The following is a 21,248-nucleotide window of genomic DNA, read 5'->3' on the forward strand; positions in this document are numbered from 1 at the left end:
GCCATCAGGCTCTACAACACCTTAGACAATGGCAGATGACAACTGACAGTCAACTGACAGCCGTCAGTGATAGACAGTTGTGCAGGTAGGTCTAGGTTCTGTCTGTAGTCCCTGGACTATTGCAAACTGTCATAAGACAACTGTCCCAGTTTAAAGTGTCCGAGTTCCCATTTCAAAATGGATTTAGACTGAACAGAAGGTCCACTCATCCCCCGTTTCACCATAACTTTAATTAACATTTCTCTTAGACAATAACAAAAACTGAACTGAGATGAATGTTGTGCACTTTAAATTAAAAAGTGGAATAAATGAGTGAGTCGGCCTTGATATTGCTCAAATATGGTCGTTTTAATTCAAGTGGCTACATACTGGTGGTTAAATAATAATAATATCAATAATAATAATAGGCTACTGACATGTTATTCCATACCTCTCAGGTGATTATTTCAACACTGTAAGTTCTCTCTTATTATAATACAACCATTTACAAAACAACGCAGAGAGCAGCAATTAATTAAAGGCTAGAAATTAGGCACAGCATATAAGTAAATAATCTAAATTTAAAAAACGAGACATGTTTTCACACATAGTATAGATTTATACAAGAAGTCATTAAACTATAATATTATTGTGGCAACATGCCGTTTTTTATTCTCTCATGTTCCCCCTGAGTAGTCAGACATAATTAAAAGATCAATCTTATAGTCATAAACGATCATAGGACAGAAAGTTTGGCGTACTGTTTGCCATGAACTTTGTCCCACTAAAAGCGGAATGATTCTTCTTTGGGTATCGCTTTCGACGCATTTATGAGAAGCACCACATTATACACTTTATCCTAATTTTGCCTAATTTACCCAAGCAGTTACCTAAAGCAGTTCAACCAGTCTAGAAAACGACAGCATTAGGATATATTAAGAACTGTTTATCAAAAATTGTGAATAGGTTTTGACTGTAATTCGCTTATTGACTGATTCAACTACATAGTTGAATTGTTGAATTTAACAACGGCTTCAATCGCTTCTTAGCCAATCAGTGGACAGGCTGTATGTCTGGTAGCTTCTCATTGGCTGAAAGAGCAGGTGGTCCGGTCAACGTCATCCCCTGGTATCACCCTAAAATAAGTCCGACAACGTCTCCTTGGGTGAAGGTTCATTGCGGTGATTGTGGTGTGTTAGCTGTATTATAACTAGTTCACAACAATGTCTGGCCGTGTTCTCGTTGGAGTTAAACGTGTCATTGACTACGCAGTTAAGGTAATTTAACTCCGCCGTTTCAACTGACTTGTTTATGTTTTATAATATTTTTCCCTGGCTCATTCACTTGACTGTCTACCATATGCTAGCTAACATTAGCCTGCTAACTCCAGGTGGTACAGGAGCTAAACTACAGAAATGATTGTTAACAATGATTATTACCATTATCAGGAAATATCTATTTACAACACACTGCAATGTATGGCTTCTCTGGGTGCATTATCTACTGTCTGGCTTCACGTTGTTCCCCTCCGAGTCAGTTTATGGACGTTTTTTCCATCTTAGAATAGTCTGTAAGAAAATGGGGAGGGTGCAGTCACTCAGCAGTAGCTAACTAATCTCGGTGTTTTTTTTTATCTTTAATGTTGTCTCCTGGAGATGCAGCACAACAAGACGATCAATATATCTCTGAAGCTGTTTCATGTCAACAATGCGATCACTCCTCCTCCAGCTGCCCTCAGCAAGATCTGCACAGTGTCAATGTTCAGTATTGTCACATCTCTGTCCCGACATTAATGGATAAAACAGAAGAACCCTGCCTCTAAACATTTAGTTTAAAATCGCTATGATTAGCGAAATAGTAGTTTGTGCTGTGGCTGTTTTAATTTTTTACCATTGTCCCTTAGCTATGTTTCGTGGAGATCTTAAAGGTAACAACATACTATGCTAATGGACAGACGGTTGCTTATAACTTGCTTTTAACTTTGTGACAATAGTTTTGAGAAGAGACCATGTCCTTTTTAAACATGCACATCTGTTTAATTGGATCCATGAAGAAATTACTGAACTGATCTGCAGCCCTGACTTCAGCCACATCAAATGTCTTTGGCCTGAGTTGGAATGGGAGCTGTGAGGGAGGTCCTATCACCACATGGCAGTGCCAGACCTCACTTTTACTCTTTTCGCTGAATGAGATGAAATCCCTGAGGCCAGGTACTATAATCTTGTGGAAAGCCTTGCTAGAACAGTGGAGGCTGGTAGCGACATGTTAACACCAATTAAATATTCACATACTTTGTTATGCTTTCTACATACTTTTGGCCACATAGTGAGTTACCCCTCAGATCCAAAGGCTTCTTACTATAAGACCTTTTTTGATGGTTTTCTGATAGTAAAGCAATGAAGACAAATAAATGAGAGTCCATCCAAATATTAAGATATATTTTTGTCATCCTTTTTATAAGTATGTGTCATTAAATCCTACCTTTCACATTTCCATACCATGGTGGCTCATTTCACGTGTGAGTGTCTGACAGTTTGCCCTGGAATCCAAACAACCTGGATTGTCTGTCATTTGGCACCCATGTATTGACCCTGCCCTGCCATCTTGTTTTCCCCCAGATTCGGGTAAAGCCAGACAACACTGGTGTGGTGACGGATGGCGTTAAGCACTCAATGAACCCCTTCTGTGAGATTGCTGTTGAGGAGGCGGTCAAGCTAAAAGAGAAGAAGCTTATTAAGGAAGTTGTAGCTGTTAGCTGTGGGCCACAGCAAGCACAGGTGGGTATGATGGGACCTGCCTTATGAACCAATATTCTGGAGAAATACAGTGGGGTGTGAAAAATTAGCTACTTTTGGAGTAGTGGTGATTTCCGCCTTTTATACTTTTTTGTTAGATTTCATGTTTATCTATCAAAATCTTTCAGAAGAGCCCTTCCGTAATTGTGTCAGTATAATGTTAAGGTAAAATATATACATATAAATACAAGATATATACATTTTAGAACTAACATACAGTATTTAAATCATCTTGTAATTTAATCCAAAAACAAGGTCTTTGACCCAAATTTCTCTCTCATTCAGGAGACCATTCGTACTGCCCTAGCAATGGGGGCAGACCGTGGCATTCATGTGGAAGTGAGTGGAAAAGACTATGAAACACTGGGGCCCCTGCAGGTCTCCAAAATCCTTGCTGCTTTAGCCAAGAAGGAGGATGCTCAGCTCATCATCCTTGGCAAACAGGTTAGAGATCAGGATTAATTACCTTTAATATCCACATTTGAAGTCTTAGTCCATGATGAATACTTCGATCTTGCGCTGCAGTTACTTTAATATAATGAATTGTATTGCCTTCATAGGCCATTGATGATGACTGCAATCAGACTGGCCAGATGACAGCAGCCTTACTTGACTGGCCTCAGGTAAATTCTAATTCAAATGCATTTATTCTAAAAAAGGATAATGCCATCTTACCCCCAAAACAAGTGCAGCCTGTTTTGACCATGAAATAATCAGACCCGTCAGTTAAATTGCCTCATTTTTTTCTGATGGTATTCACGAGAGACCAGTAAGACCTGCAGTGACACTGTGCAGATATGGTATTTATACATTGGACTGAAGTTCCACTTGCTGACCAGTAGGTGGAGCACTTCGACACATTATTTCTCACTGTATAAATTGAGGACTTTAAGGCAATTTTATGATGGTCAACTCATTTGGATAGTCAGATAGTTTCTCACTCACTTCAGTAACTTTCATAATCAGCCATTTAGTCTTCCCTCGATTATTTACACTTTAAATTACACCAGACAGCCAGCAGATGGGGTACATGGACTGCCTTGTGACCTCAGTTAAGTTTTTTATTTGCTCTGTACAAGGCAGTGTAATAATTTATGGCTGTTTTTCAGATTAACCTTTTTATTAATAGTTAAAATAAGTAATAGAGTACATGTTTATAAATCTTATCAAATATTTAGTTTAATGAATTTGTACTGTAACTTCATTTTGCAGGGTACTTTTGCATCAGAGGTTTCATTGGAGGGAGACAAGGTTAAAGTGGTGAGAGAAATTGATGGTGGCCTGGAAACTATTAAAATCAACACACCAGCAGTTGTGACAGCAGACCTTCGACTCAACACCCCCAGATATGCCACCTTACCTAATATCATGGTAGGTAGTAGCCAGCTGTGGTCAGAAACACAAGATCCAAAAAAGGCAACATGCTATTTATTTGTGGAATGAAATTTGAGCTGTATTTATAAAAGTTCTAAATACCAAATACAATTTAGATTTCATATGACTTTTTTTTTGTTTGTTTTTTTTTTTTTTTTTTTTTTTTAGAAAATCTGTCAAACACCTGTAGTAATAAAGAATCCATATTCTAAGCTTTATCCTGTGTTTGCTTTCTTCCAGAAAGCCAAGAAGAAGAAGATAGCTAACATGAAGCCTGCGGAATTAGGGGTGGATCTCACATCACGACTGGAGGTGTTAAAAGTGGAGGAGCCCCCACAGAGGCAGGCGGGGGTGAAGGTGGAGACGGTAGATGACCTGGTGAGCAAACTGAAGGAGGCAGGGAGGATATAGAAGCTCTGGCAGCATAAGCAGGTGTGCACAAAATTTAGCAGAAGGGTGAGTATCATTTTACAAATATAGAAGTTGGCCTGAAGTGGAAATTCAAATTAATTGCCAATACATACCTATACTGTCTGCTGTACTAGATTCTACTGTACTTTTTATTGTTAATACATTTGAGCAATTAGCTTTCTCTGTAAAAAGCACAAAACATTTGACTGAAATTGTCTTCCTCATGTAGTTTTGTATTGTGTGTTTCTTCATATGGTCCTTTTGTGTAATGGATTTTTTTTTTGTGTGTGTTATTTTTGTTCTGACTCGCCAAAGGACTACAAATGCAAATTAGCTTTAAGCTGTAACTTGGAATGGTGCATCAAATAGTGAACATTATGTTTGAACCATACATTGCCCCTTATAATTAATAGTTTTCTCTTGTGATGAATGTTGTGATGATTAGTGATTAATGAATTGTTTCCTTTGAATATTAATGTTCTTTTTCAGTCACCATTTTCTAGTTTAAAAAAAAATCTGTTTCTTTGACAAGGTGTATTATGGGACTTGCTGTAACAGAAGCAAACCCAATTAAAGATTTTAATTATAACTCTCGCCTTGAATTGCATATTTGCATTCTCTTCTATCATTTCAGGACTGTCTAATGAATAACCGGACTGCACTACAGAAGCACACCCAGAGGACAAGCTTGTTTATCCCTCCGTTTGAGACTGTGACTCCTGAAGATATATTCAGGAAGGTACTGAGAGGAGAGGAGTGCTGAAAACCACTCTTCTGCAGCAGAACCACATAATCAGAAAATGATCATCTTGTCTTTTATGTGGATTTTAGTATGGGCATTTCATTTGTATCAGACTACTAATCCAACTTTAGACATACATTATTAATGCAATAATTTAAACCTACAAACTATTATATTGCCAGCCATACAGTTGACTCATCTGTTTAATGTTGTATATGTGTAATCACACATGTTAAGAGGTGCAGATTTTGTAAATGATATATGTAAATACAGACCTAAACATGTTGAGATTATGTCTTTCAATATTTGCATCATAACTGTTGGTAATTTGTATAGTTTGTATGTTAATCAAACCTGGGTTTCAGTACTCTGCCAGTACTCTGCCAGTACTCTGCCTTGGCCTTGGTCAGCATGACAAAGGGAAGATGATCATAAGCCTGAAATTTACCATAAATGCCTCAATTCTCTGCTGATTGTACAGAACATTACCATGAGAATAAATCACAGTCTTTTTTCATATCTTAATACAACTGTGACTGTTCTTTTGACATTTCTTTATGCTTAAACTCCTTCTTCCATAACAACAAAACATCACAGGTGAAACCACTTTCTGTCCCATTAGCAAATTTTGACTCAAGCAGTAACACTTGAAATACAGCCTTTATTAGGCATATCTTAGCATGTTACATAACTTTTGGTGAGGGTACCAACACCACAGAGCCTATTGCATAATAGATACTTAAATTGTAATTTATTTAACAGGTCTATAGGCTAAATTACAGTAATTTTCTATTGTACTAAGAAGTTTCCTAGAAAGACATATATTTGGAAGTAATTCTTTGTAAATTACAGAGTGATCAGTTGATACTCTTACATTAACTTCTGTATGCTAAGATAACACAACCTTAAGACTTTTTTTCAAAGGAGGAGCTCTGGAGCACTGACCAAGCAAATTAAGAAATGTGCCACAAACACAATTCAGCACATATGAGAAGCTTTCAATAATGTAGATGGAAGCAACTTCTTTCATTGAGATTCATCTGGAAGTCAGTAAACAACACAAGTTTGAATAAAATGACAGAACAACACGGTTCTTTTCAGAAAAGTTTTCAAAAACAAAAAGTAAACAGGTATAAAGTGTCTGTTTTTGGATGAGGGGCGTGGCTTCACGCGCACCATCAAGGCAGTACAGGTGAGCTTCTCACAGGTTCAGGATGGTACAGGTGTTTGTCTGACACGAGCCCCGAGGACGCGTCTTCACCTGTGGCTTTACATGTTGGAAACGTAACTGAAACTCTTCGTTTCAATCAGCTCGTCGGATATTTGGCTGTTTTGTTAAAATGTCGTGGTTTGATGAATGTGGGAGGGCGAGCGCACTTTCTCTAGTCATTTTATTTAGCTTTTCTTTTCAAGGTAAGATTAAAAGTAAATTCTAGGTTTGCAGGCCTGACGCGTCATTACGGTGTTTAGCTTATTTCTACAGTTAGTTCATAAGAAAAAAAAAAACCTAATGTTTATATAAAACGAGAAAATGGACTGATTGGTGTGTGTGTTGCTAATATTATTACCATAGCTCAAGATTTACGTTAAACCATAGTCATTTCATTTATTTGTGATAATTTCAGTTTGAACACTGAGCTAACTTTGTCATTAGCTGTTCACAGACCATCAGGTATTCAGGGAATTAAGAAGTTAATATGTTGTCCATGTTGACAGGTGCATACTGTGAGCTGCTGGTTTCACCTGTTGGTCCTCGTCAGGTGAATGTAATAGCTGGCAGCAATGTGACTCTGGCTGTGTCCTTCAGTGGTGCCCTCTATCCAGCAGTTGCCTGGTTTATGGGAGATTTACCTGTCATCACATGGACGATTGGCTCCAGTACTCCCCCTGACATAGACAAAAACCAAGCGACGGTGCTGAGACTGGAGTTAAATGGATCCCTTACTTTTATAAATGTACCGATCAACTGTTCCAGTAACTACACCATTGAAATAACCAAGTCTGGACTGGGTAAAGCTGCAACGAGTTTCAGTCTGAAAGTATTCGGTGAGCAGGCCATCTGACACAAGTCTTATTTGGAGATGTGCAGCTCTACTGGATTTAATGCCTTCTTGAACAAATTTGATCTTAACCTGAACTTTCTGCAGTGACAGACTTGGCTGCATTTGGGAACATTACAACATTATCTAGATTGTAAAATGTGTTTATAGAATATTGAGTTTGATCAGTATTTGTCTGAACTGTACATACCAGTCATCTTTGGGCTAGATGACTTAATCTCTGGGTTTCCAATGGAGCTGGCTGTATGAGCAAAAGCACTCCAGCTCTCTCAATGTGGATAGCACTGAATAATTATGCAGATCCATGATTTGAGTCAAGCCACACATGCTGCAGTACAAATGGTATCTTATCTTTGTTCCTCACTGTCCACTGACTTAATATATCAAATGCATGAAACATATTTTGGGCAGCAGGTTTGCTGAAGGCTGATTGCTTCTCCTGAGGACCCAGACTAAATCAGTGTTGTCAGACTAAAACCCCTCCCAGCTCTGGGGCTGTTAATGGGTAGTTCCCTCTGCACTGATGTAGCCACACAAAAAAGTACTTCCGAAATAATTCAGCCATCCAGAAAATTTTACAAATGTTTATTTTTCATATTCAGCCTAGGCATTTTGGTGGTGCATTTGGAATGAATTACAACTTTATGCACTTACGCTCTTGTTCCACCACCCCTTTACCTTTTCTTTCACAGAAAACATCCAGAATGTGATGCTGAGTGCACGGCCTGATTTAGCCAAAGAGGGAACTGACCGGTTCACCCTGCAGTATAGCATGCTGCAAGGAGTGGTTGAGAAACAGATGTGGTTTTTCAATGATGTCGAGATAAAAGCCAACTCACACTACTTGGTGGAGCAAAGGAGCCTCGTGATCCTCAGACTGAGCCGAAGTGACACAGGAGAGTACACAGTGTTACTAATGAACCCCTTCAGCAGTGTGACAGCTCGCATGAATGTCACTGTGCTGTGTAAGATTAACTTCTTTGCTGCATTCACCCTGAGTGGGAAAATGTCTTTATAAATCTGTCTTTGTTCATTTCCTCTCATTGCCTTATAACAGTTGACTCTGTCCTCTGTGGTCTGTTATAGATGGACCAGATGAGCCTGTGCTTCAGGCCCATCCAGCTCAACCTTTCTACATATCAGGGGACTCTCTGAGGCTTTCCTGCCATGCTGAGGGATTCCCACCACCAATTGCTGAGTGGGACGTTGATGGTCACAACCTTTCTGATTCCCAGATAGGAGTGTTAAATCTATTGAATGTAAAAACCAGCCAAGGAGGCAATTATACATGCACACTACTCAATCCAGAGACTAAAGAAAAGCGCCAAAAGAGAATGATTTTAAACATTTATGGTAAAGTGAAAAGCATGATTTCTTTGTTTGGTGTATGCATGTGTGTATGGCTCCATGTTACAGTACTAAAATATTCTTGATTTGGCCTAATATGTTTACATAGTCTTGTTTGCACCTATAAATATATTTTTGAAAAGTTTTTAAAAACACAAGATTCCCTCCCAGCAATGTTTATGTCAGAATATATGCAAATATGAACCCAGAGCTGTTTGATTCATATCAATAATGGCTAAACAATTTTCTTGTGGGACAGAGATGCCGTCAGGTAGCCCGATGTGTTCTATTCAGTCAGTGAGTAACATCGACCTGCAATATAACTGCCGATGGCCTGGTGGAACCCCGCAGGCCCAGCTGTCTTTCCCAGCACTTAGCAACACCAGCAGTGGAACAGCAGACTTCAGCCTAACTGTCAATGCCACTGATAAACTCAATGGGAAAACCATCACATGCATGGCACACCATCCAGTTGAACAGAAAAATTGCAATATTACTGCAAGTATGTTTTAGATGTTTCATAGATGATCAGTCCAAAAGATTTCTTAATGTTTTAATCTGTTGTTCAAAATAAAACTAATGCCAAACCTTATCTTTCCCAGCTAGTCCAGTGGCGTTCCTCCCAGCTGTGGGAACCACTGTTGACTCTGCAGGCAAAATAGTGGTCACTATCCATTGTGTCAGTGAGGCCTCCCCTAAGGCTCTGGTGTCATGGTCCAAGGGCAGTGAGGCACAAGCCGGTGGGACGGCTTACCAGGTCAGCAGTGACACCACGCAGCTCGAGATGCGTAATTACAATGTCAGCAATCTTCTCTTACAAAACTACACCTGCACCTGCCGCAACCCACTGGGCAGCCAGAGGAGGACAATACAGTTGCAAGGTATTACAGTATTGCTGCTCTTAGTTGGAAAGAATCCACAAGTACTATTGTTAAATATAATTTTGAGGTACCCTACCTCAAAAGTAATAAAATACAAGTAACATACCTTGTACCTTACTTTATTGTATGAATTTTAACTTAATGAAAATATAAAAACGTGAAACCACGATGTCAGACCTGTATTCAAACTGCTGCTTAAGTACTTAGCAGTACTTAAATACTTACTTTATTAGATTAACAATGATGCGTTAATTTATAAGCATGATTTTGTTGTATATTATCAATAAAAAGCTAGTTTTAAGTGATTTATATACAGTGGTTTCTGATAAATGTACACACAGTTACATTTTACTACCAAAAGCTTACATACATTTATTTTGGGTGATGGATTCTAATACTGAAGATTCAGATATTTACTGATATTCAGATATTTAGCCATATCTGGTACCACGTGAACCGGTTAAAATATTAAAATTTAATTTATATATGAGTAGTAGCATGACACTGAAGGAGTCGGTTAGTAGACAGAACACTAATTGCTACTATTTTTAGAAATTAGAAAATTCTGATGGGTGTTAATTCATGTTTAACACTGTAAATCAATGTTTAAATTGACTAGTTGAGGAAATAGTAATAATAAAAATGCTCACGATGGTTTGATATAGCTCTTTGTTGAACTACTAATATTAAACTTTTTTTTTTTTATTGGCTAATATGAAATAAGAGACCTTCATTGTAACAGTATATTTTGATGTTATTATATTGCTACTTATGTGAAAGACATGGATACATCTTCCACCACTGCCATACAGTATACTGCAGTGACTGTGTGCTAAAGGTTTCCATTACCTTGAGCATCTAATTTTGGGTAATACTACCATTACCAGAGTCAAAAAAAAAACACAATGGGGCCTCAGACAGGGAGCTAAAGCACACCTGAGATTACTCTTTCCCTGAGACAAAGCTCTGTAGTCTTGGTATACCCTTACCCCCCTGTCTCTCTCTCTAGGACCATTGATCTCAGATTCCCGTTTGTTCCATAATCACGAAAGAACCATTGTCACATTGACCTGGGAGATTCCATCTACATCTGTTGTTACAGGTAAAGCAGTATTTGACTCTAGGAAGGTGACTCTGGGAAGCTCCAGGTTGATTTTCTTCACAAGAATATGTTAAAACACCATCTTTCCCACCTTTCTTACTTTAAATTTGTCCACGTCAGCAAAACTGCTTTGGGAAGAATGCCAACACAGTGTTGAAAACAGAAACTGCACATACAAAATAGGGGTGTAAATATTGTTTAATGTGTGAACACACTAGCTGAGTAGCACTGTGTTTTGGGGAAAATCTCTTAGGAACAGGAGGTACTGTGAAAAGTAAATGTCAGCTTTTTGTTATGACTCTTTCTCAGTTTGTATGTACAGAGTAAAACAGCAAGATTTTCCTTGACTCTGTAAAACTAGTCAGTGAAATTTTAATGTCTTGCACCACAATGGTTTGGAGGTTTGTCAGCTTTAGACTGATACAAACCAGAACTCTTTGTGCTTTTGCAAAGGGTTTGACATTCAAATGAAAGGACCAGACCTACTGACCATAAATCGTATTGGCAGCTCAAACAACTACCACACCATCCTGCAGAGACCTGGCTCTGCTCGGAGTGCGGACATCTTTGTCCTCAATCCCAAACTGACGTACCGATTTCGGATCATCCCTAAAGCTCGTATGACTGAGGGAGAGCCATCTGTGGTCCATACAATTGGTCCAGGTATGACAAGGTGTTAGACCAGGGGTGGATAATCCATGTTCCTCGAGGGCCACTGCCCTGCCTTTTTTCCAACTATCCCTGCACTACCCACTTCTGATTACCTGGATCAGGTGTGTTCAGCCAATCACAAGCTGGAACATACCATCTCAGCTAAAGGTGGAAGTGGGGGAACACAAAATGAATTGGTACCTTCCAGCTACTGATTGGCAGAACACACCTGACCCAGGTAGTAGGCATTGGTAAGGCAGGGATAGATGGAAAACAAGCAGGGCTGTGGCCCTAAGTGCCCACCTCTGTGTTAAACTGTGTGCACTAAAACATTACAGTTGTTATCACAGCTACTGTGATACAGTGTAATGCAGTAGTAAAATCATTGGTTATTGTATGTCCTGTTGGTACCAGGTGAAAGGCTAAGTGGCCCTGCCACTGCTGGAATTGCAGCTGGAATCCCCTGTAGCCTTCTCCTCCTACTCCTGCTGTGTGGCCTCATCTACTTCTATATCTACCGCAAGAAGAAGAAAAGTATGCTTGTTTAGCACAAAAGGTCTTTATACATAGTGACATATTTTGTTGTTGTCTGTGTGACAAAAACAGTTTTTTCTGTTTTATAGGCTGGCAGACAAGATATCCAGTGTCCAGAGCAGTTGAAAAGGTTAGAATCATGTCACTGGCCAACGTAGTCACTGTTAAGTGTTTTATCTGGGTAGCTTTAATACTAAAAGATTAAAAAATAGCAATTAATGGAGTATAAAATACTCTATATAGCATAGTCTTCATAACATGCATCAGATACAGCATATAGTTATTCATTAGCATGTTCTGCAGTTAATTTTGCATCTTTAAGTTTGGTGCTTTTAGCTTATTTGTTCTCACTCAACAGGCAGTAACTGTCCAACCAGATGCAGGTCCTCATAAAATGGGGACAGGAAGAGTCAGTACTGGTCCCCCTGATTACAACAGATTGCAGCAGGTAGTTATTCTAATAGAACATACAGTGTCTAAGTGAACATAACTTCATTTGTTCCTTCACAGCAAATGAACTGGGTTCTGCTTTTCTTTTAGACTACATCTGAAAGGTCAGTGGCTCTCCCCGCATTCACCCCTCCACCACCTGTCAGATTTGCTACAACTGTCTGAACTCCAAAATATTTTTATTATTTGTATTGTTCTTTAAGGTAAAATGTGAAAGATTAGCAGCATCTAGTGGTAAGAGTACAGAAGGCAACTAACCCCCCCCCTCCCCATCATCCATTTCTGCTAATAGATTGATCTAATATTACACATTGATCCTTTAACTATAATTGTGATTTTCAGTGAAGGTGAATCTCTGTACCTCTGTCCTGTATAATCTGTACCTTTTGTAAATTATAATTTTATTGTAATTGCTTACAGTACATAGCCTGAAAATAAATTTGTGAAATTGTGAAAGTGAGGAAAACATCGTGTTCATTGTCAATCAAGACCTTAAAAAAATTCCAAGGTAATATAATTTTTATGTCATAGTAGGAAATTACATTTGCAGTTTAAGAAATATGAAAAACAAAGTTTACACTTTTTCTACATGTTTTGTGTAGAACATGCTTAGGCATATTCTAAGGTAGAGAGAAGTTTTCATCAGTTTTTTTTCTTTTGTCTTTTAATTTTTTGATTTTATTTTATTTCCATCTAAGCTTCGTCTGAATGTCTATTCAGCCCTGGTCATAAGTGGGTGAATAACAAGAGGCGTTTGTAAAAATGTCACATTACTTTTTTTTTTCTCAGAGGAGGCGCATTGTTATGCTTGTCATAGCCTTTGTGCTACGTGCAGTTCACCACAGCACCCTTACATCCTGACTTACACTCTTATTTGATTATGCTTTGATCAGATCTGTCACTGATTGTGACATGCAGCGTGTTGTTAGTCTTATCATAGGTCATATTTTGTTCAAATTCTCTCCTCCTGATGAAATCCTGTCACTGTTCCTTTGCTATCTAGGTTTTGGCAGGTTTTTCTTTGAAATGAGCTGCTCTTGTTTCATCTCTGTCTTCCTGTTTGGCAGCCATGCAGATGAAGTAGTGATGAACAACTTAAAGGAGGAAGATTGTTAGTCATTTCAATTATCTTTGTTGCCTAAGTGTTTGATAAACTGCATCTATTTTCCTGATGCAATCTATTTTTTAGAAACACATTCATGTAGTTGTCAGATGATTGTCATGGTGATTTTTTTTCAAGTAGATGGTGCTATTGTGCGGTCACTTAAGGCGTCACATAAATTCTTTGAACAGCTCTCAGGACAACAAAAATTGATATTACTTTATCTTAAATGCTCACTTCTCCATCCAAAACCAAGGCAGCTTCTACATCAAACACTAACAAGTAGCAGCAGAAATTAACTAAGTACATTCACTCAAGTACTTGAACAAATTTGAGGTATCTGTACTTTACTAAAACATTTCCCTTTTCTGTTACTTTATACTTGGATTTTCAGAGGAAAATATCATACATCTATTTTATAACTTTAGTTGGTAATTACTTTTTTTAAAACAGATATGTAATACACAGTAATAATACACAGTATAATCATAAAACCTTATTGATCATCAGTAGGAAATTTACAAGCTACCCCGCAGTTTGGAAAGGAACCTTTACAAGCTGCAACAATGAATTAACGAACACAGTAAAATGCAGTAATTAGAATCAATAAGATTTGCCATTAAGTACTTATACAAGTATGGCTGCTAATATTTTTGTACTTTTACTGAAATAAAATTTAGAATGTAGGACTTATACTTAAAGTATCTCTACGCTGTGATACTTATACTTTTACTTAAGTAAAGGATCTCAACTACTACTGAAAAGACAGTTGTTTTGTTAGTCCTGATGCCATCTCACCTCTGTGGACAGAGCCTTGTGAGGTAGTGGCTCTTGCCACATATGATAAGCAGCCTAACGTAATTACAATATGATTGCTGTCTCACTGTTCATCAGAGTGCACAAATTATATTCACTCTGTGAGAAGATTAACATTTTACACTCTATATTAGCCAATGCCCGCACTGACTAGTCTGTTGTGCTTCCTTCTGACTGCGGATGGTCAGTAAATACCATTAAGTACCTGAAATTCATTTAAAGTGAAGTTTTCATTTGCCTCTTTTGCATTTATTTCTTTCTGACTTTGCCATATACATTGTGTTTGGTGGTGTGTGTGTGTGTGTGTGTGTGTGTGTGTGTGTGTGTGTGTGTGCGTGCGTGCGTGCGTGTGTGTGTGTGTGTGTGTGTGTGTTGGTTTTTATTGGACACTGAGCAACATAAAGTAAAACAAGCACAAAATAACAAATATTTTTCTGCAACATCACTATGTTTGAAGATGCCTTTTTCATCCAGTACAATATGAAGGCACACAGTACAACATCTTTTGAGCTCAGTTGTGGTGACCTTAAATGCATTATATGTATGATGCATTTCATACTAATGAAATGCTGATTATACAGGAAACATTGCACAGCTTGATAAGGAAATGAAGTGGTGACTTGTGCAATTACTAACCATAAAGGTATATCAGAAAAAAGCTGATGTTACAAGAAAGCTTATCTAGATAGAATAATTAGGCAACTAATTACAAAAGACAGAATTACTGCTTAGATGTCTCAGAGGGCTCAATTCCTTAAATATTAATACATGCCATCTGAGATCTAATCTCTGTTCTAGCATTACTTGATTCTGTTCTTAATCCATCCACTGTAGCAGCTTTGACTGTTCCTCTTTGACAGTGTGCAGATCATGTAAATAAAGTAGACTAATACAGTTTAGTGTAATCCAGTGCAAACTAGAACATTAAAATAAAAAAGTTTAAATGAACCACTCTGATCAGTCAGTCCAAACAAAACATTATCATCTCTGTAAAGGTTGGATTTACAACTATGCAGCTGTATTGGACTGCATGAGCATTAACTGTTGTCTGTTATATAATATGGTTGCTAATATTTTAAAACACTGTAGGTGTCATTTTTAAGTATGTTTCATATGCAGTATTGGTCAGTCTTTAACTTTCAATGCATTGTTTCCACGTTATTGCATGTTCACAGATATTGCAGATTCATATGCAGCTCTTTGATCATGTGTCTGTTCTAAGCGTGTATGTGTGCCCATGACCACACCTCAGCCACACTGAAAGAAAGTGTGTGCTTCAGCATGTTCCATTGACCACAGCAGTACTGCAAGCCTTTGCACATCCACCGTTCCAGAACGCCTAACAGAACAACAGACAAGGACTGTGATGCAGCAGCCTCATACCCCAGGCACTCCCCCACTACCGACATCATCACCCCCTCCCCTCTCCACTGACACCCAAAATGATCCTATGTAGTTCAATGTAAAAGAGTCACGTGACTTCTGGCCCACCAGCTCAAGTGCATTTGTTCTGTGCAGATTGTTTTAAAGGTTCTGCCTCCATCATCAGAAAAGTGGAGAGGATAACCTTTTGGAATTCAGCCTAGGGCTTCCTCTTTGACGCTTCACTCACACCTGGCTTGCACTCTCTCTTCTTTCCCTGAGAAAAGGTTGATACTTAAGAGGGTTCAGTTGTTCTGAGGACTTCAGGTAAGATGATGTTGGGTCTTTTGTCAATAGGTGATGTTAGATGTTAAGAAAAGGGAGTTAATATAATAAAGCACAATGTGTATCATGGCATGTTAACCATTGCGTGTACTCACAGGTCAGTCAAGAGAGAGTTTTAAGGATTTTAGATCACATCATTTTCATACATTGTCAATTTTGTATGAAGAATAACTACCCTTATTTTTTGAAATCTTTTTTTACCACTATCCATGTTTTTTATGGATTATATGATTGAATATGAAATTTTTAAGATTTTAAACTGTCATGCTTGAAATTAAAGATATATCTGTTTTTTCTTTAGGTACAGATACAGGCACTCAGACCTTTCATTTACGAATGTGGACAATTTTGACACCAATCTAGAAATGTCATACTAACTGTTAACACAAGGGTTATTTTCAAAGCATCTGTCATGACATCAGCCAGCAACAGCTTTCACAGCATTATGTGTATCTTTTATGTATGAATTAATGTGTGGTTCTCAGATTTAGGTACTGATGTAGCTTTTTTACCTCCAGTAGTGAGTATTAAAATGCACAGAATGAGAGAGAACACAAATATTGGTATGAGTGGATTGATATGATTAGCCTAATCTGTTAAGCTCAGCAGCTATTATGAAGTAATTAAATGAATATGTCTACATAGAGAAGCCTGCTATATCTATTGTATTATCTTGTATGCTAACAAACTTAACAGCTTCCAACCAAGTCTTTAAAAATGAATGTCATTACTACAAGCTCACAACTGACTCCTATCTTTTGTTTTGCACAGTGTATAAAGTCTTAACCGCTGTCATAGAGTCACTCATGATGTACAGCTTCATGGGAGGGGGGCTGTTTTGTGCCATTGTGGGCAACATCCTTTTGGTGGTCTCCACTGCAACAGACTACTGGATGCAATACCGTCTATCTGGCAGCTTTGCCCATCAGGGCCTGTGGCGATACTGCATGTCTGGCAAGTGCTACATGCAGACTGACAGCATTGGTAAGTGGGAAAATATCTTTTTGGGCCCTTAAATATTTTTCCTTGGGTCTTTGTAAGGCACACCATTGCTCACCAGAGTTCAGTGTCTGTTTACAGTATCTGAATATAATAATGATTACACTATGTTTGATATAGAATAAGATTTTCTAGGAACTGGAAGACTAGAATGACAATTACACTGATAGGAAAAAGAATGATAGCAGGTTAGAATTTGCTGCGACTATAAATGTTGTTCATTCCCTGAAAATGAAAGGTAAAAAAAGTTATCAGAAGTTTAGAACATCATCTCTGAGTTTAAAATTATATTTTTGTTAATTTGTGAGTATTACTGAGTATGACTTATTACAACAAAATATTGTAAACCATCTAAATTCGGCAGCTTGTCTAGGTGGCAATAAACCTACCTACAATGCTCAGTACAGTGGTGGGTAATTGTGCCTCAGCATCATACTAATGTTTTGCATAAAAAATGTTACTGGTACAGTAAAACTGCTGCTGCTGCCAGATAAACATTAAATGTAGAGAGGTTCCACAGAAATGAAATGTAAAAATGCAAATAATCAAAGAAACAGTATTTCAAAATTGTACTTAAATTTTGTACTAGATTCATTCTCCAAATTTTCCAATCACATCAAGTGTATTGTCAAAATACATAATGTTTATAAAATGCTGCTACCGTCCCTCAGAGTTTACACGGTTTACAACTGTGCAGCCTGCCCTTTATGAACCTTGTACATGCTCTGCTTCTACACAACACATCAAACTGCTTATTTGTGTTATGACTACTTCCTGCTGTTTGCACTATATATAGTCAAGCAATTTTGTGTGGTGCTTTCTGTGCCTTTCTTTTTTTTTAAGTAGCAACTATTGCCCTGGGGGAATGTTGATTTCACCGTTTACTGTGACAACTGTATATTGCTGACATGACTCGATACACTTCTCATAGCAAGGTTTATAATTTTTTTATAATCTTGTTTAATTCCTTCCCAGCCTACTGGAATGCCACTCGTGCCTTCATGATCCTCTCTGCCATGTCATGTTTTGCTGGCATCATAGCAGGAATCCTTTCCTTTGCTCACTTCTCAGCTTTCGAGAGGTTCAACCGCTCATTCGCTGCAGGGATCATGTTCTTTGTTTCAAGTGAGTCACAGTAACCAGCACACTAACCAAATAATGTCATTGTAATTTTGTTTTGTACATCACATTCACCATGAATGATATAATAATTTGTGAATTTGCATACCTTGTAAAACTGTCAGGCCTGCCATAGAAACTCTGTAGGTAAACTAGATAATCTTTAACTGAAACAACCTTTTCCATTCAACATATACATTTTAATATTCATTTTAAAATGTATTGTTTGTCACTCTCTGCTCCGATACCAGCTCTTTTTGTTCTGCTTGCAATGGCCATTTACACGGGGGTGACAGTGAACTTTCTGGGCAAGCGTTTTGGTGACTGGCGCTTCTCTTGGTCCTACATACTAGGTTGGGTGGCACTGCTCATGACCTTCTTTGCAGGTTTGTTCACATAATGAAATGCAGTAGAATTCATTGTAATTAATGTACCATGCCAATTGGTTTAAATTCTTATGTGAATATTACCCAGCTATTACAAGCTGAGGAAAAAAAATGGTAGGCTTAACTGGCACATCCCATCAACTATACACCACCAGTACACTGTTATCACATGGATACATTCATTTTTAAAAAAATATTGTTTATAGTAAATCGTGAAGTTACTACTATTATCATGAGTTGTTAAATCACGTTTGCACGTTTGCACAAATGCCCTCTACATATTTTGAAACCCAGAATTTGAAAAACTTATAATAATAACCAGAAACTACGATAACATATAACATGTTTAAACATATAAAAAACTAATTTTCTGTGGCAGTTTGTTATTGTTGTGTTTTGTTTTGTAGGTATATTCTACATGTGTGCCTACAGAATGCATGAGTGCAGAAGAGTGGCTGGCCCACGCTAAAGGAAACAGTGTGTCAGCAGAAGAAGAGATATTCATTCCTGTTTAAACAAGAGAGTTTCCTGTGATATAATAAATTTGGAACTTTGCATTTGCATGAAATGTTATGTGTAGGTGTGGGTGGTTTGGTGGAAACAAACACATTCACCCTGAGCAGGATTAAATCACACTTAGGTTATTTTAAATGTTGGAGAAATAATTTACAAGACTTGCGTAGTACATAAAAAAATGGTTAAAAAAATGGTTTACAACAGATATTAAAGTAATCCCAAAATATTACACAGTTTGATCTATAGAATCTGTGATATAAAGCAATGGCAATAAAAGCTAGATACATACATAGAGCACTGAAAAATAGGTTTTACACTTAGCTAGAGCTTGTAGTCTGCTGTTGTAATCCTGAAACAGCAATTCCAAGCTTCCTGAAAATGAACTTTTCACTAGTGCTGCGGAAGTTGGAGGAGGAAAAGTAGAAGATGATGGGATCGATACAGGTGTTGAAGGTGCTTAGAAGCAAGGCGTAGTACCTCCATTTTGGACTGTGACCCTGGAAGTAACCTACTACATGAGACATGTTGTATGGCACCACACAAACAAGAAACATAGTTAGAGTCCCTAAGGCCATGCCGATTGCCTTCTTCTTCTGACTGCAGGATATTCTTGGGCGACTGTACAGGATCAAGATGCAGCGCATGTAGCAATAAACACAAATTATAAGAGGAACAAGGCAGAGCAGAAAGAACATTTCCACACGTACTGGGAGAAGGACCTTTAACTGCTTTTCTGTGAAGTTCTCGTAGCAAACAGTGGAATTTTTGATGGACAGGGATGGATGGTTCAGTGTTATAAAAGTGATGCTGCAGTGTGCTGCTGAGATTATCCAAATAGCAGCACTGATCACTATTACATACACAGGTTTGTGCAGCTGACGATAGGTGATCGGGAATGCTACTCCAATGTAGCGAACCACACTGACTGCCATGAGCAGCATGGAGCTGGTGTAGATTGTGAAGAAGAAGGTAAAAGCGGTGACGGAGCACAGGATGTCGGGAAGGTTCCATTTCATATCTGACACTGCCTCATGCATCTTGAAAGGAAGTATGATCAAGAAGAGCAGGTCAGAGACAGTCAGATTGAGTAGCAGGATGTCAGTCGGCCCTGGCTTAGACAGGATCTTGCTAGTAAAGGCACAGAGAGCCAGGAGGTTGGCTGGCAGGCCTATCACAAAGGAAATAATGTAAACCGAGAGGACAACCTTACTCCTCACCTCTAGCTCCATTATGACCCTAAACCAAAAGAAGTGAAAAAACAAGAGACAAATGTTAAAAAATGTCTTCTGTACCAATGACAATGGGTTCTGACTTGCTAAATTAACTATGTATGACTGACTGATGTGGGCAAATATGAAACATTTAGTTTATTTATGATACCTAATAAACAAAACTTAAGGAGGGAATATAAGGAAATATGAAATATGTTTGAACAACTACATCATCTTAAAGATAGCACCACCATCAAAATCCTAATTGGCACCTTTTATTAATTCCAAATTATTTGAGAAGTATTAATTGTCAGCTAATACCGTATGCAAGTACTCTGTTATGTTGTTATTGTTGTTATTTGGTTGGTTGTATATAATATGAAATTAATTAAATATAAATTAATACAAATTAATTAACTGCGTATGACGTGATGTGGGCAAATATGAAATATTGAGCTTATTTATAAACAAAACCTAGGGAGAGAATATAAGGAAATATGAAATGTTTGAACAACCACATCATCTTAAAGATATCTTCATCATCAAAGGGCATACATTATGCACATACTCGGTTATAATGTTATCTAATCGCTAGACACTAGACAGCAGCCTTTGAAGTTATAGGTTTAATTTTAATAAGGCCAAAGGCATCTGATTTTGGGATAATTCATATCAGCAGTTTGGCATATGGATAAAATAAATTAAAAAATCATCAACAGTTCTAAAATAAATAAGCTATGTTTACCTCTGACACACCAGGTGTGAAAATTTTAATAGTAAAAATTATATGCATGTTAAAAGTTAGTTAAAATAATTATAATGACTTACCTACTGGTAGAAGATTTAAAAAAACAACTACAGGTCCATGCCCTCACTGTGCTTTTCATCAAAGACAACAAGCTTGTAACTTGTGAGTTCAAAGACAAGCTGATGTGAAATGACATCAACTAGAAATACTGAGTCACATTAAACCACAGTGTGATACAAAGGTCTAACAAGCAGCCAGCATACACCAGTTAGTTAATATTAACTAAAATGCAAAACTACAGCTCATGCTGACTTTTTT

General features: G+C 37.8%; 4 protein-coding genes across 6 annotated transcripts; 3 read left to right on the top strand and 1 right to left on the bottom strand.

Moving 5' to 3' along the window:
• The first annotated feature begins 1,124 nt into the window (after positions 1-1,124).
• Positions 1,125-5,826, top strand: etfb (electron transfer flavoprotein subunit beta). Of its 3 annotated transcripts, none has more exons than XM_026316921.1 (7): positions 1,125-1,256; positions 2,598-2,756; positions 3,060-3,218; positions 3,335-3,397; positions 3,987-4,145; positions 4,389-4,580; positions 5,194-5,826. In XM_026316921.1, exons 1-6 carry the CDS (start codon positions 1,203-1,205, stop codon positions 4,557-4,559), a joined length of 765 nt encoding a protein of 254 aa, XP_026172706.1. In that variant the 5' UTR covers positions 1,125-1,202; the 3' UTR covers positions 4,560-4,580; positions 5,194-5,826. The 3 variants fall into 3 exon arrangements, with proteins under 3 accessions (XP_026172706.1, XP_026172705.1, XP_026172707.1); XM_026316920.1 differs by having other exon boundaries at positions 4,389-4,604; positions 5,194-5,319; XM_026316922.2 differs by lacking the exon at positions 1,125-1,256 and adding an exon at positions 1,912-2,189 and having other exon boundaries at positions 4,389-4,604; positions 5,194-5,319.
• Positions 5,827-6,641: 815 nt separating this feature from the next.
• vsig10l (V-set and immunoglobulin domain containing 10 like) lies at positions 6,642-12,491 on the top strand. Its single transcript, XM_026317788.1, has 12 exons — positions 6,642-6,714; positions 7,018-7,347; positions 8,054-8,326; positions 8,448-8,714; positions 8,968-9,210; positions 9,311-9,589; positions 10,599-10,691; positions 11,145-11,354; positions 11,757-11,876; positions 11,966-12,006; positions 12,235-12,324; positions 12,417-12,491. The coding sequence occupies exons 1-12, from the start codon at positions 6,642-6,644 to the stop codon at positions 12,489-12,491; spliced, it is 2,094 nt and encodes a 697-aa protein (XP_026173573.1).
• Positions 12,492-16,757: 4,266 nt separating this feature from the next.
• lim2.5 (lens intrinsic membrane protein 2.5) lies at positions 16,758-18,924 on the top strand. The gene is made up of 4 exons (XM_026316928.1): positions 16,758-16,935; positions 17,926-18,075; positions 18,321-18,455; positions 18,863-18,924. Exons 1-4 carry the CDS (start codon positions 16,758-16,760, stop codon positions 18,922-18,924), a joined length of 525 nt encoding a protein of 174 aa, XP_026172713.1.
• Positions 18,925-19,288: 364 nt separating this feature from the next.
• On the bottom strand, positions 19,289-21,100 carry LOC113136753 (free fatty acid receptor 2-like). Its single transcript, XM_026317789.1, has 2 exons — positions 21,011-21,100; positions 19,289-20,207 (listed from the first exon to the last, which is right to left on the bottom strand). The coding sequence occupies exons 1-2, from the start codon at positions 21,067-21,069 to the stop codon at positions 19,289-19,291; spliced, it is 978 nt and encodes a 325-aa protein (XP_026173574.1). The 5' UTR covers positions 21,070-21,100.
• Between the last annotated feature and the right edge of the window lie 148 nt (positions 21,101-21,248).

This window comes from Mastacembelus armatus, chromosome 16 (assembly GCF_900324485.2).
Source record: "Mastacembelus armatus chromosome 16, fMasArm1.2, whole genome shotgun sequence".
Classification (NCBI taxonomy): Eukaryota; Metazoa; Chordata; class Actinopteri; order Synbranchiformes; family Mastacembelidae; genus Mastacembelus; species Mastacembelus armatus.

Bases quoted from the DNA above. Each gene is read 5' to 3' on its own strand.
- lim2.5 (XM_026316928.1), top strand. From the start codon at position 16,758: ATGATGTACAGCTTCATGGGAGGGGGGCTGTTTTGTGCCATTGTGGGC. The intron at 18,076-18,320 runs GTGAGTCACAGT...CTCCGATACCAG, and splicing joins GATCATGTTCTTTGTTTCAA to CTCTTTTTGTTCTGCTTGCA. The intron at 18,456-18,862 runs GTTTGTTCACAT...TTTGTTTTGTAG, and splicing joins GCTCATGACCTTCTTTGCAG to GTATATTCTACATGTGTGCC.
- LOC113136753 (XM_026317789.1), bottom strand. From the start codon at position 21,069: ATGAAAAGCACAGTGAGGGCATGGACCTGTAGTTGTTTTTTTAAATCT. The intron at 20,208-21,010 runs GTAAGTCATTAT...CTTTTGGTTTAG, and splicing joins TTTAAATCTTCTACCAGTAG to GGTCATAATGGAGCTAGAGG.
- vsig10l (XM_026317788.1), top strand. From the start codon at position 6,642: ATGTCGTGGTTTGATGAATGTGGGAGGGCGAGCGCACTTTCTCTAGTC. The intron at 9,211-9,310 runs GTATGTTTTAGA...TATCTTTCCCAG, and splicing joins AAATTGCAATATTACTGCAA to CTAGTCCAGTGGCGTTCCTC. The intron at 12,007-12,234 runs GTTAGAATCATG...CTCACTCAACAG, and splicing joins TGTCCAGAGCAGTTGAAAAG to GCAGTAACTGTCCAACCAGA.
- etfb (XM_026316921.1), top strand. From the start codon at position 1,203: ATGTCTGGCCGTGTTCTCGTTGGAGTTAAACGTGTCATTGACTACGCA. The intron at 1,257-2,597 runs GTAATTTAACTC...GTTTTCCCCCAG, and splicing joins TCATTGACTACGCAGTTAAG to ATTCGGGTAAAGCCAGACAA. The intron at 3,398-3,986 runs GTAAATTCTAAT...TTCATTTTGCAG, and splicing joins CCTTACTTGACTGGCCTCAG to GGTACTTTTGCATCAGAGGT.